This window comes from Pristiophorus japonicus, chromosome 8 (genome assembly GCF_044704955.1).
Source record: "Pristiophorus japonicus isolate sPriJap1 chromosome 8, sPriJap1.hap1, whole genome shotgun sequence".
Classification (NCBI taxonomy): domain Eukaryota; kingdom Metazoa; phylum Chordata; class Chondrichthyes; family Pristiophoridae; genus Pristiophorus; species Pristiophorus japonicus.
The window spans coordinates 57135539-57150750 of NC_091984.1; the positions used below are offsets into that span (position 1 = coordinate 57135539).

General features: G+C 44.7%; 1 protein-coding gene across 1 annotated transcript in view; it reads right to left on the reverse strand.

Annotated features, from left to right (window-relative positions):
• The window catches only part of LOC139269124 (uncharacterized), a 75933-nt gene that overhangs the window by 2597 nt on the left and 58124 nt on the right, over window positions 1-15212 (reverse strand). The window contains exon 8 of the mRNA XM_070888225.1: window positions 2102-2360. Coding sequence (XP_070744326.1) covers window positions 2102-2360 — 259 coding nt within the window. The remainder of the gene's footprint in view (window positions 1-2101; window positions 2361-15212) is intronic.

Here is a 15212-nt window from a genome sequence, read left to right on the forward strand (position 1 = left end):
TAAGTATAACTAAGGATTTATTGTAGAATTTAATGACTTCCCTTCACCCCCCTCCCCCCCCACCTCGTTCCCGATGCCTAATTTGTAACCTGCACCTGATTTTTTAATGTGTAGACAAGGTTTTATCAAGCCTTCAAAAATCTTCACTTACTCCATTCGAAGTTAGTTTGGAGTACGTTTTCACTGTGGAAACTTTCAAATCAGGCGTCAGTGGCTGGACACGCCCCCTTTTGAAAAAAAATTCTGTTCAAAAGTGAAACTGTTCTACCTGACTAGAACTGCAGAAAACTTAAATGTGGAGAATTCCAATTTCTAAGATACTCCGTTCTCCACTAGTTGCTCCTAAAAATCAGGAGCAAATCATGTGGAAACTTGGGGCCAATAATTCCACATATTGTGCGGAATTTAGCATTCATCTACTCAGCAATTCAAGACCCTGAATCAATGTCCCAAAACCGGCACTGAACATTACAAAATGTAAACATCAAAAAGACAATCGTACTGAAAGTTTTTAATTTTTCTTGATATTCTTTATTTGACAAAAGTCATTAGTTACAAAATTGTCTGTTCAAAATATTAAGCTTGTTTCTTCAAGTAATTCTCTGATCAGAAACGTCTTCAGCTTTTTACAGTGCTGTAAGTGAAAGAAAGATATGAGCAACATTATTCTGAAATTATAATGTACTTTGGAAAGTAACTCATTTAGCAGACATAACATTAAACACAAACATCCAGATAATGGGGTTAAGCCTTGCAGAAGGTTGTGATTTAATGCCCCTGAACTATTTCTCACTTTAGCTCACTTGTCTCAGTTGGGTGAACTTTGATAGTTCTCTATAAATTGTCTGGCGTAGAAGGAATTGCAGCATTTTCTTCATGCCTCACCCCCAACCACCCTCTCAGCTGAGATGGTTTGGGCTGTTGATTTAATTACATCGTTCGTTTCAAATTAAAAATACCTAAAACAAATTCTGCGGTTGCATAAAATAATGGCCCAGAATTTCCTCGAAGCTGTTTCAGCTCTGCTGCCGTAACTTTTCCAAATGATGCGGCGGGAACCACCCAGGAGAGCTGGTAGCTACTCGGATTAGTTTTTTACCATTTTGATGGATGTTCAGCTGTGCACATCCAGCTGTGTACTTGCACAGATTAACATTACAGGTTAAACCAGGACCAGCTTCCCAACATTAGGGGTATGATAGCGTAGTGGTTATGTTACTGGACTAATAACCCAAAGACGTGAGTTCAAATCCCACCACGGCAGCTTGGGGAATTTAAATTCAGTTAATTAAATAAATCTGGAATTAAAAGCTAGCAATGGTGACCATGAAACTACCAGATTGTCATAAAAACCCAACTGATGTCCTTTAGAGAAGGAAATCTGACATCCTTACCCGGTCTGGTCTGTGAACCCAGGCCACACAATGTGGTTGATTCTTAACTGCCCTCTGAAATGGCCTAGCAAGCCACTCAGTTGTACCAAAGTGTGGGAGTACCTTCACAAGCATTGCAGTGGTTCAAGAAGATGGCTCACCACCATCACCTTCTCAAGGGCAATTAGAGATAGGCGATAAATGTCCACGCCCACATCCAATAAATTAAAAAAAAAACATAACTCAACCTGAACTCTCAAATTGTTCTCTTTGACATTAGATCTTCTCTCTCACCCTCACACACACGAGGGAAAGTTCATGTGCCATGCATTGGTTGGCTATCATTTGTAGGCGTTGGAAAATATAGGACATCATTGATGAGCTGGCAAGAATAGACGTCTTCAAGACCAAAGCTGGGAATGAGCCACTTGGAAGATAGTATGGAAAGAATGAGCAATGATGATGAAAAATAACTTGCAAAGTGGGAAAAATGAACTGTATCTGATTCATTACTGGTAACCATATCAGGAATAAAAGGTGAAGAAAACCCCCAAAAAAGATAAATCACAGTGAGCTGGGGACACAGATTGCTCATTTGTAAAATTCCGAGAAACTGAATTTGTTTATCTTATCAACACCCACTGAAAATGCTGGAACATTTCAAACAGAAAAATTTGAAGACAAGTTTTATGAGCAATTTAATTGCATTCCACAAATTAAGTACTTACACAGTTTTGTCCCTTTTCTCTTCTTTTCCCTCAATTTCCCTTCATGCAGATTTTTATGCCTCCGCTGACAGAAAGAGTCTTTTTTGACATCTCTGTCCATGGCTTCCACTGGTGTCAGTGTTCCTCTGTTGTGGGCCAGCAGATGCTGGATCACATTATCATCATCATTGTCCATCATTAGACAGTGGCAAATGGATGAGGACACGTTGATTGACATGCCCCACATGTTATTACAGAGGTCTTTTCCATCCTTATACATCTACACAAAGAATTATTTGATTATTAATAGGCAGATAATTCTAATATTACACTGTCTGTTATATACAACATGAATTCCAATTCATGAGCGAATTCCAATTGATATCAGAAATGCGAGTGATATGTCCTTACTACACAGTATAAATGCACACGAGGCCCATGCTTGAGAGAAGGTCAGTCTGTGACCTGTCCTTTATTCCTTAGCACTCAAGTGATGAGGGTGGGTGGAGCTTCCCCTTTTATACCTGAAGGTCCAGGTTAGGAGTGTCTCCCACCTAGTGGTCAGTGTTCTCACGGTGTACAACTTAGGTCAGTTTATACATGGATTACAATGCTGGTTGAATACATGACAGCGAGGGTATACGTATCAGGAAAGGATGAACAGGCTGGGTCTCTTTTCTCTTGAAAAAAGAAGGCTGAGGGGTAATCTAATAGAGGACTTTAAAATTGTGAAAGATTTTGATAGAGTGGATACAGAGAGAATGTTTCCACTTGTGGGGAAGAGCATAACAAGAGGCCATCAATACAAGACAGTCACCAAGAAATCCAACAGGGAATTCAGAAAAAAATTCTTTACCCAAAGAGTGGTGAGAATGTGGAACTTGCTACCACAGGGATTGGTTGAAGCGATTAGTATAGATGCATTTAAGGGGCGGTTAGATAAGCATATGAGGGAGAAGGGAATAGAGGGTTATACTGATAGAGTTAGATGAGGAAAGACAGGAGGAGGCTCGAGTGGAGCAGAAATGCCAGCATAGACTGGTTGGACCGAATGGCCTGTTTCTGTGTCGTATATGCTATGTAATCCTATGTGCATTAAAGATGCAATTGCTGAAAGATGCAGAATACTGAATGAGATTCATGAGGTACAATATCCTCGTCACAGCTGAGTCGCTAGAGTAACATCGACAGTGACTGTAAGATATCGGAATTGTACCCAAGCAAGGAGGCAGTGCTTAAAGGAGTTGAGGAGACAATTGATAAAGAAAAATTGCAAACATACAATATCTTTCAATTGTCTAGTTAATTTTTTTTAATCCCTTAGTGTCAAACCAGGGATTGCCAGAGCTGTGATGGCTGCCTTGGACGCAATGGATAACCATGTCGAACACTATGGAAAAGTCCAGCCGATAGGGAGGAATAATGCGCAATAATCGTGGTCAGAGATTATGTTATTTATGATATTGGCCAGGGTTGTCTCAAGGTTCATTTTAAAGTGTTTCCTGCATTCCGTAATTTTAAATGTTATTCTCCAGTAATAGTTCATCTGCTGTTGGTGGGTGAAGATTGACTTAAGCAGCATGCAGACCAAAAACAGGAACTGAATTCCCTGTCTGCCATTCAGAGAATTAAAAGAAAACTTTTTTTTAACATTTTAAAACATATTTCTACGCAAAATAGAATCTTGTCTGCTATTGGAAGAAAAATGTTTCAACTTGTTTTTAAAAAACTGAGAATGAAGATTGGAATCATTGGAGTCAAGTTTCGGGCCGCGCCTAGAACGGCGCCGCCCCGACATGGACGCCCATTTTTCGCGCCCAAAAGCGCGACAAAAGTGTACCTTGCAATTCTTGGACTCCCTGCAGGTCCCTGGGAGCTCGGCGCGGTGCGCAGATATCAGTGGGGGGCGGAGCCACAGAGTCACGCCAATTCTGCAAGTGCAGGGGGGGCGGGGCTAAGTCAAATGAGGGAACATTGTGCCGGCAGTCCTGCGCGTGCGCGTTGGAGCGCGCGCGCATGCAGTAGCCCATAAACATTGGCACTCGGCCATTTTTAAAGGAACTTGAAGAAAAGTGCTGATTTGTCTCGTGGACCTCTGAAAAGCCTTGGGATTGAATTTTGGTGATGTTTTGGTGTCTGAAGGAGTGCTTTTAGCAGCACTGTTGAAGAAATCACCTGCTGAAATCAGTGAGTGCTGCTTTTCACTGTTAAACTTCCAGAACAGGTGCTGCATAGGTGCATGCAAATTAAGGACTGTGTGTTTTGAAAAATCAGAGTGTCAATTCAATACAGCAATGGAACAACGTCCACCAAGAACAAAGAATTTCTTGCATGAGGAAGTGGAGATATTAGTCAACGTCATTGAGCAGAGATGGCAGGAGCTGGATACCAGCAACAGAGGTCGCATAAAAGTGCTACCTAAAGAAATGAAGAAACGTTGGAACCAAGTTGCAGAAGATTACTGCGCAGTGGTGCATACCATGAGATCTGGAAGCCAGTGTAAAAAGAAACGGCACGACCTTGGTCAAGTAGTTAGTGTAAGTAATATTTTCATTTTTTAATGTAATCGTAATTGTAACGTGGCTATCTGTATGTTCCACCCTGCAGAAAGACGCACTCTGTAAAAAAAAAAAAATTATATTTTACTCTTTGCAGAAGAAATTGGCCCACAGCAAAAGGGAAGCAACTCGAACAGGAAGAGGCACGACCAATCTGCATCCACTGACAGCCTTGGAACAGAGAGTAGCTGCTATGATGAGTCGTACATAGAGAAAAGCAATCAGTACAGCACAAGCTGGGCCCGCACGCGAGGAAGAGGGTAAGTTCTGAAAATGCATCGTGGCCCTTCAAATCAACCTGCTGCCTGGCCTGCTATGAGTGAGAGTACTCATGTCACCCATCCAGCCCCCTCCCTTGCTGTTAAACATTTGACTGTTCTGATGTATTTTGCAGAACATGATGATGATGATGATGCTGATGCGGCTGCTGCTGCCAACCCTGAGGATCCTGAAGATACAGAACAAGAACCAGTACAACCAGATGCGGACGATCCAGACGAGATGATGGCGGCGATGACTGAAATGTCTGCAGGGGAGAGCTTCCAAATTAATGTTTATGAGCCCCCATTAAGGGGCATCAAAGTTTCAACTCCTTGCATAGGTTCTGGTTCCACCTTCCATGGTTTTGATTCCGATGTTGCGGGTCCCAGTGGTGCTGGTGATATATTGGAGCAGTTTATACCCATTCACCCACCATCCCAGCTCACGGCTCGCAGTCAAATACTGCCGCCTGGAACACCGAGCGCTCCACCGTCCCAGCCCGCGCCTCTCTTTCTAGTACTGCCGTCTGGAACACAGAGCGTCCCACCGTCCCAACCCGCGCCTCTCTAGTACTGCCGTCTACAACACCGAGGGTCCCACCGTCCCAGCCCGCGCCTCCCAGTGTAGTGGTGCCACGAGGCAGACCCAGGCAAAGGAGGAGGAGGAGATTGGAGACACATTCTCCTGAGATGCAGCGTGCAACAGATGTGGCTCAGGTTGTGGCATTGGATATGGAGACCAATGAGCTTACCCGATCACTCATCGGTAGCGTCAGTGCAGTGGGTGAAGAGGTGAGGGTCCTGACGGGAGAAATAGCAGTAATGACACGGGAACTTAGGGAGGGAATGTCCGAGGGAGTGCAATTGACGGCACAGGTCATCAGGGAGGGCATGCAAATGGCGGCACATTCCCTCATGGAGGCAGCTGCTGCAATAAGGGCACACAGTCCCGCCAATCAAATGACACCCCCATGAAGAAGTGAACATTCACTGAGATGTGGATGAGAGATGGTTGCAGCCTTTCTTTGCTGCTTTTGTTCTTGTTCTTGATGTAGCTGTCGTAGTGTTTTTCAAATTGAAATTGTTTTGTAAGTTTTGTAACTTTACAACTTATAAGTGATCTTAGGGTTTTTAAGTGATCTTATAGTGTAACTGCTCTCACATTTTGTAACTTATTTAATTTTGCACCTAAAAAATGATCTTGAAGTTTAAGTGATCTTAAGCGTGTAAGATTTTTCACATTGAAATTGTTTTGTAACTTTACAAGTTTATAAGTGATCTTAAAGTTTTTAAGTGATCTTCAAGAGTCATATTAAAAAGTAAAGTTTGAGACAACAAATATTTTATTGCAGTGACATTATCTTTTCAATAAAATATTTTTTCATTAAAACTGAATCATCTTCCATTAACACAACACAACGTAGGAACAACTGCAAAGAATAAACATGTCCATGCGCAACAGTGGTCACAGAGCCCTCAGACATCAGTAATTGAAGCGTTCACGGATGAGCTGCTGGCGCAGGGCTCGAGCAATCGTTAAAGGAGCACGATGGACGGTCCTCCTCCGACCATGTGCTCTGGCATCAGGCACTTGCATGCTTTCCTGATCGTTGTCATCATCCTCTTCCAAATTACTATCATCAGGTACTGGCCCCTCACGTGGGCCTTCTGGTTCCACTACCAGCTCCTGCTGCCTCATGATGGCTCAGTTATGGAGCATGCAGCACACAACAGTGAAGTGACCGACAATCTGAGGAGAGTATTGCAAGTGGCCTCCGGAATGGTCCAGGCATCGGAAACGCTGTTTCAAGATGCCAATGGTCCCCTCTATGATGCTGCGTGTCACAATATGCGCCATATTGTATTGACGGTCAGTTTCTGTCCATGTCACGCGTAGGGGCGTCATGAGCCAGGTGGCCAGGCCATACCCTTTGTCTCCCAGTAGCCAGCTCTGCCCTTCTGGCTGCTGCTCAAACATGTCAGATATAACGCTGTCGCGTAGGATGAACGCATCATGGGTGCTGCCAGGGTATCTCGCATCGACTGACATGATGCGCTGCTTGTCGTCACACACGAGCTGCACATTGATGGAGTGGAAACCTTTTCTATTCCTGTACTGCTCGGAATCCTCCACAGGTGCTCGCAAGGCAATGTGGGTACAATCAATGCAGTCCTGTACCTTTGGGAAGCCAGCAATCCTGAAGAAGCCCACAGCCCTCTCATGGATCACTTGTGCGGTCATTGGGAACTTGATGAAATCATTCCTCCACACATACAGTCTTGCCGTGACCTGGTAAACGCAGGCATGTATTGCACATTGAGAGATGGCGCACACATCTCCAGTTGTAGCCTGAAACGATCCCGAGGCATAGAAGGCAAGTGCAGCTGTTATCTTCATTTCAACAGACAAGGCAGTTGACGTTCTGCTTCTGGGCTGCAAATCTGCTCTCAGCATATCACAGATCTCAACGACAACTTCTCTGCGGAAACGCAGTCTCTTGACACAATCAGTCTCGCTCATGTCCGGGTACACGTGCCTGGCTCGATGGTGCCAACATGGGTAAGGTCTCCTGCCCATCAGTCTACGGGCTATGACGTTCCTGGTGCGGTGAGCTCTCATCAATTCTCTCCTATGCAGTGAATTTCTGGTGAACCATTGCATAATCCGCAGTGTTGACAATGCAGCACCCATTCTGCAATTACAACTTAAGTTTCAAACTGGCTATCTGGCTGACTCTCCCTGCCGGTGCTTTGCATGCCTACACTGTCCCCTGGCCGAATGGTACTCAGCCTCCCTCGCAGCTCGAAGGCTGCTTCCTGTTTCTTCAGCTGCCGTCAGCCACTGCCGACGCTCCTATCCCGTGGCCGAATGGCCTCAGCCTCCCTCGCAGCTCAAAGGCTGCTTCCTGTGTCTTCGGCTGCCGTCAGCCACTGCCGACGCTCCTATCCCGTGGCCGAATGGCCTCAGCTTCCCTCACAGCTCGAAGGCTGCTTGCTGTGTCTTCGGCCGCCGTCAGCCACTGACGCCGCCCCTGTCTCCTACATGGAAGGAAGGCCTGCCTGAAGCACTGCAGCTCGATGGCTGCTGCTGCTTCACACAGGTAGGAATATTCAATATTTTGTATTTGGTTTGTTTATAATTTTTTATTCAGGCTGGCTCTTTATTTGTATAAGTAAGTCTGTTGAATGCTTGTAAAATTTAATTACTTCCCTTCCACCCACCCCTCGTTCCCTACGCCTGATTTGTAACCTACACCTTATTTCTAAAGTGTAGGCAAGGTTTTTCTGAGCGTACAAAAATCTACACTTGCTCCATTCTTAATTAGTTTGGAGTAAGTTTTCACTGCCTAAACTTCAAAACAGGCGTAAGTGGCCGGACACGCCCCCTTTTGAAAAAAAAATCTGTTCCAAAATGAAACTGTTCTAACTGACTCGAACTGGAGCAAGCTAAATGCCGAGAATTGCAATTTCTAAGATATTCCATTCTAAACCAGTTGCTCCAAAAAAATAGGAGCAACTCAGGCCGAAACTTGACCCCAAAGCTTCGAAATGGCCAGAGGTTACCAGGGTCCTCCTGAATATTACATCTCAGGAGGTATTCAGTTGGAACCACTGGATACACAGAATCTGCCAATCTCCTCCTCTTTTTGCTTTTATCCGCTGTCTGCTGCTCTCCTTTTTCACACTAAGAACCAGACATGATACTCGAAAAGAAAGACTTGCATTTTTAGATGCCTTTCACAACCATCGCACGTCCCAAAGCACTTTACAGCTGATGAAGGACTTTTTGAAGTGTAGTCACTATTATAATGTAGGAAAAGCAGCAGCCATTTTGCGCACAGCAAGCTCCCACAAACAGCAATGTGACAATGGCCAGATAATTTATTTTGTGATGTTCATTGAGGGATAAACATTGGCCAGGACACTAGGGATAACTTCCCTACTCTTCTTTGAAATATTGCCATGGGATCTTTTACATCCACCTGAGAGGCCAGACGGGGCCTCGGTTTAACGTTTCATCCGAAAGACGGCACCTCCGACAGTGTAGCACTCTCTCAGTATTGCACTGGAGTGTCAGCCTATATTTTTGTGCTCAAGTGTATGGAGTGGGACTTGAATTCACAATCTTCTGACTCAGAGGTGAGGGTGCTCCCAACTGAGTCAGGGCTGACATTCAACAGGGCAAAAGTCCCTTTCTTTGAGTGAGAATAGAGTGCAGGAGATGGCACAGTGCAATGAATGAACTAACAAACAGTTCAAGGGATGGTTTTTGAAAGTTATTACAAAATCCTAGTGAAAGACACAAGCATTATCAGATATATAGCACTCTGTTCGGCCAAGGGTCAAGACAACACAAGATAAGGCCATAGACAATTAAAGTTTAATTTCTTATCAGAATCAGAAAAAGAGAGCAAGATACAAATAAAGACAGGCATTTATATAATGCCTTAGTACATCTCTCAGAAATGTCCCCAAACACTTTGCAAATAATGAATTACTTTGAAATGCAGTTGCAGTATTATGTAGGCAAATATAGCAGCTATTTTGCACAAAGAACAATAAGATAAATGACTCCAATCCTTTAGAATTTAGACTGAGAAACACTTGGTGAGATGAGATCAGATATGAATCATTGAGCTGCTTTATTTCACAGACAGAAAGTCAATATAAAGAGTAACAATCAAAGCAATTTCCATTTACTTCATTAAATCTAACTTCTCTCCTCAAAAAATGGGGAAAGATAATAATCAATGCACTTTGTCCTTATTGTGGGTTGACTTATTTGTTTTCTAGAATACTGCTAGCTGCTAAAACTGAACTGCATTTTAGTTTCCAGCTCTGGGCCCCAGGCATATACCTTGCAGCCCCATTTAAAACATAACTGGCCCCGAACATGGGTCGTTTCCTTCTTTCTGTTAATTCTCACCCCAGGAAGCAATGAGCCAATGTCCATATGAACAGAATGGATGTGAAAATGTGTTGACTATTTGCAATGAGCTAATAAATTGCTTAATGTCTCTACCATCCTGGCTATTGGGCCTGAGATGAGACAATCGATGCTCATTGTATTTGGTTTGAAATAAATTGTGAGCTATGAGATTCGACAAATTGGCCTGTCTGGCTTTATTACACATTTGCAATCCTTGTAGCTTGTGACTCTTTTAAAAAAAATGTGAATTTACTTTGGTTTAAAACACAGCACATAAACATAACTCAATACCAAAACATCTTTCTGGGAGATAACAATGATCAAAAATCTAGAAATGTGACATTCGTGCAATTGGATTACATAGAGCACAGAAACAGGCCATTCGGTCCAACCAGTCCATGCTCCACTCAAGCCTCCTCCTGTCTTTCCTCATCTAACTCTTATCAGCAGAACCCTCTAGTCCCTTCTCCCTCATCTGCTCATAATCTAGCCACCCCTTAAATGCATCTATACTATTCAACCACTGCCTGTGGTAGTGAGTTCCACATTCCCACCACTCTCTGGGTAAAGAAGTTTCTTCTGAATTCCCGATTTGATTTTTTGGTGACTAACTTATATTGCAAGAGAAAAAAACTAGCCTGTTCATCTTTTCCTGTTTAAGGATAACCTCGCCTTTCTGGTGTCATCCTTGCAAAACTTTTTTGCAATCTCTCCAGTGCCTCTATATCGTTTCTATAACATGCCGACCAGAATTGTACACAGTTGCAGGTTTACTGGAGCATAGGCTTGAGTGTGTCGCTCAGCAATTTTGCAAAGAGTAGCAGTGAGTTGTAAATGACGTAATTATTTATGTTATGGTCAAATAAATAAACAAATCATGAGGCTGTTGACATTCCTTGATTACTTAAATGGATGTACATTTCCGTGTGTGTGTATTGGGTGGGATAATAACAGAGTGCAGTTGGAGGCAACTGTAATGAAAACAGATAGCTCATCATATTGAGTTTTGTGGTTGTAGAAAGCAGAGGAATGGAAAATGTGCACTTTGGTGCTACATAGCAATCTCAGAGCTGAATGCATGGTCCAGACATCTTGGTTCAGAAAGATGGCTAACTCTGTATTTCAGCTTCAGCACATAAGGATGGGTTCCAGATGATGATTCTGTCAGGGGGCAGTTTTACAGGCAAGGTCGTGAGTGATATGTAAAGCTTTACAATAGGTATATATAGAGCTATTTCAGTTTAGTTCAGAATATTGAGTTCCAGTTGCAGCAGCTAATGTATTCCTGGTGTAAGCATCGATGCCTGATTTAAGTACTAGCAACTGTTCTGGTCATGAACTTGTAAAGAACGTCCAGCTGAGCCATGTCTTTGTCACGCTTCGAAGATAATCCCTGGCATGGAGGAGGCCAGTTTCATCCAGATTTTATATATCTGGCCCAAACAATGTCCTGGACCAGATATTTGTACTTGCACAGATCATCTGTAATTCATATGTTAGATGCCTAAGTCCTACCAGAAGTGAATATACAAAATTCTAAGAAAATTTATCATATTGTGCAGTGCAAAATAATTCTGGCAGACCCCCACACTCATTTCTACTGGTGATGAGCCCCTGCACCTGCAGTGCAAAAAATACTGCTCCAAGTTTCCCAGATGTTCCAAGAAAATCAAATAGATATAAGGAAAGGCCACCAAGCATTGATTAATCACCAAGTGATTAATGTACGCCATCAGATTGATTGTGTGCACTCTTATTTCTACACGAGTATAGCCAACCAAAGGTATTCAGCCCATAAAAGCTCATCCCTCTAGAACGCTAGCCTATCCATCCAACTTTAATTTGAACTATAACATCAATTAAATCATAGAAATGATAGCTTTGATGGCGACTATTTGCTCCATTGTGCCATGTTATGGTGCTAACCTTTCAACTGGACCTATCCTAATCCATTTCCTTTACCCATATGATTTTGCATTCATTCCATTTCAAATGCTTATCCAATTTCCTTCTCATTAATGTTGCAGTGTCTATCTCATTAGCCACTTGTGGTAAAGCACCCTAAGTTCCAACAACCCTGTGTGAAAACATTTCTAACTCTGTCTTTGATACCAATGATTACGATTGTTACCAATTCACCAATCAATCTTTCACTATTTACCCTGTCAAAACTGTTCATAATTTTGAAAACCCTTTATTAGATTCCTCTTTAACCTGGGGTGAGAAAACCTAATTTATATGAAGCTAGTACATGGCAGCACATTACTGCACCCACGACCTGGGCTCAACCTCACTAGGCTCAGCACTCAGTGCTGCTGGGGGTCAGGGCCTCTATAATACTGTACTCTCCATAAGCCAGATTAATTTAGGGCTTCAATACTTGACTTAGAAACATAGAAAAATAGAAAATAGGTGCAGGAGTAGGCACTTCGGCGCTTTGAGCCTGCACCGCCATTCAATAAGATCATGGCTGATCATTCCCTCAGTACCCCTTTCCTGCTTTCTCTCCATACCCCTTGGTCCCCTTAGCTGTAAGGGCCACATCTAACTCCCTCTTAAATATATCCAATGAACTGGCATCAACAACTCTCTGCGGCAGGGAATTCCACAGGTTACCAACTCTCTGAGTGAAGAAGTTTCTCCTCATCTCAGTCCTAAATGGCCTACCCCTTATCCTAAGACTGTGTCCCCTGGTTCTGGACTTCCCCAACATTGGGAACATTGTCTCCGCATCTAACTTGTCCTGTCCCGTCAGAATCTTATATGTTTCTATGAGATCCCCTCTCATTCTTCAAAACTCCAATGTATAAAGGCCCAGTTGATCCAGTCTCTCCTCATATGTCAGTCTTTCCATTCCGGGAATCAGTCTGGTGAACCTTCGCTGCACTCCCTCAATAGCAATGACGTCCTTCCTCAGATTAGGAGACCAAAACTAAACACAATATTCCAGGTGAGGCCTCACCAAGGCCATGTACAACTGCAGTAAGACCTCCCTGCTCCTATACTCAAATCCTCTAGCTATGAAGGCCAACATACCATTTACCTTCTTCACTACCTGCTGTACCTGTATGCTAACTTTCAATGAATGATGAACCATGACACCCAGGTCTCGTTGCATCTCCCCTTTTCCTAATCTGCTGCCATTCAGATAATATTCTGTCTTCGTGTTTTTGCCCCCAAAGTAGATAACCTCACATTTATCCACATTATACTGCATCTGCCATGCATTTGCCCACTCACCTAACCTATCCAAGTCACCCTGCAGCCTAATAGCATCCTCCTCACAGCTCACACCGCCACTCAGCTTAGTGTCATCTGCAAACTTGGAGATATTACACTCAATTCCTTCATCTAAATCATTAATGTATATTGTAAAAAGCTGGGGTCCCAGCACAGGGGGCGGCGGGGACAGCGGCGGGTGGTGGCGGGGGCCGGGGGGGGGGGGCGGCGGGGACAGCGGCGGGGTGGTGGCGGGGGCCGGGGGGGGGGGCGGCGGGGACAGCGGCGGGGTGGTGGCGGGGGCCGGGGGGGGGGGCGGCGGGTGCGAAGCATTTAAAGAACCAAGCACTAAACAAAGCACAAAAAGTAATAAACAATGAATTTATAAAAAATAGAAGGAACCCTGCACTAAAGCACCAATACCAAAGTAATAAGCAACCAATCAATCACCAATAAAAAATAGAAGTCCTACTTTTATGTGAAGGGAAGATGTTTCTGTCAGCCTCTCTCTATGTTTCTGTCAGTGTCTCTCTCTGTCTGTCTGTCTGTCTGTCTGCCTGTCTGTCTCTCTCTCTCTCTCTCTCTCTGTCTCTCTCTGACAGTCTGTCTCTCTGTCTGTCTCCCTCTCTCTCTGTCTGCCTGTCTGTCTGTCTCTCTGTCTGTCTGTCTCTCTCTCTCTCTGTCTCTCTCTGACAGTCTGTCTGTCTCCCTCTCTCTCTGTCTGTCTGTCTGCCTGTCTGTCTGTCTCTCTCTCTGTCTGTCTGTCTCTCTCTGTCTGTCTGTCTCTCTCTCTGTCTCTCTCTGTCTGTCTGTCTGACTCTCTCTCTCTCTCTCTCTTTCTGTATGTCTGCCTCTCTCTCTGTCTGTCTGTCTGTCTCTCTCTCTGTCTGTCTGTCTCTTTCTCTCTCTGTCTGTCTGTCTCTCTCTCTGTCTGTCTGTCTCTTTCTCTCTCTGTCTGTCTCTCTGTCTCTCCCCCTGTTTTTGACAGTGAGGAGTGGGAGAGGGGGTGGCGTGAGAGAGTGTGGAGGGGGGAGGGGTAGAGGAGGTAGAGGGGGTAGGGGGAGAGGAGGAGGGAGGGGTTGGAAGGGAGGGGGTGGAGGGTGGAGGGGGTGGAGGGGGGAGGGGATGGAGGATGGAAGGTGGAGGGGGTGGAGGGGGTGGGGGAGGGGGTGAACGGAGGGAGGGGGGGCTGAACGGGAGGGAGGGGGGCTGAACGGAGGCTGAACGTGGGGGGGGGGAGGGGAGCCGAATGGGAGGGAGGGGGTAGCTGAACGCGGGGGGGGGGGTGGGAGGCTGAATGCGGGCGGGGGGGCTGAACGGGTGGGCAGAGGCTGAACGGGGGAGGGTGGAGGTGAAGCGAAGTAATTTGGACTTGATACTGATGGATGCAAAATCACCTCAATGATTGTTTTTAGTTAAAGATCTGAATCTTTCTGCAAAGACTCAAAAACAGTTGGACTGACACATTTTCAAACCTGCATCATTCCAAGTGAGCCTTCACCAGATGTGTGAACGTTTTTTTATGAATCTTGGCAGCCTCTTCAGGGAACACTCCAATGAAACCTCGACATGAGATGACAAGAATATTCGCGTCAGCTTTTAGTAAAGATATTCAGTGCTCATTAGGGCCCATTCCACACAGCCTGCAGAGCGTCGGGCTGTGAGGAGCTACTGCACATGCGTGCACATTCTTGCACGCATGTGCAGAGGTCCCGGCACTGTTTTCAGCGCCGAGACCTGGCTCCGCCCCGCCACCAACTGCGCTACACTGAGGCCGAAGACGTCCTGAGGAGCTTGGAGAATTAGAAGGGAAGTTTTCGCCGCCCTTTTTATTCTAGAAAGTCGGCAAAACTAATGGAGGTGCGCCTTTTTTACAGGGGGCGGAAACTTGGGCCCATTGTCTCAGTACTTCAATGCCTCAAAATTAAAATTCTCATCCTTGTGCTTAAATCCCTCCATGGCCACTCCTCTCCCTACCTTTGTAACCTCCCCCAGCCCTACAACCCCCTACCTTGCATTCTCAGTTACTCTGACATCAGTCTTGTGTATCACCCCCTCCCTTCACACCACTATTGGTGGCCATGTCCTCAGCTGCCTAGGTTCCCCTCTCTGGTATTCCCTCCCTAAACCTCTACTTCCCTCTCCTCCTTTAAGATCCTCTTTTA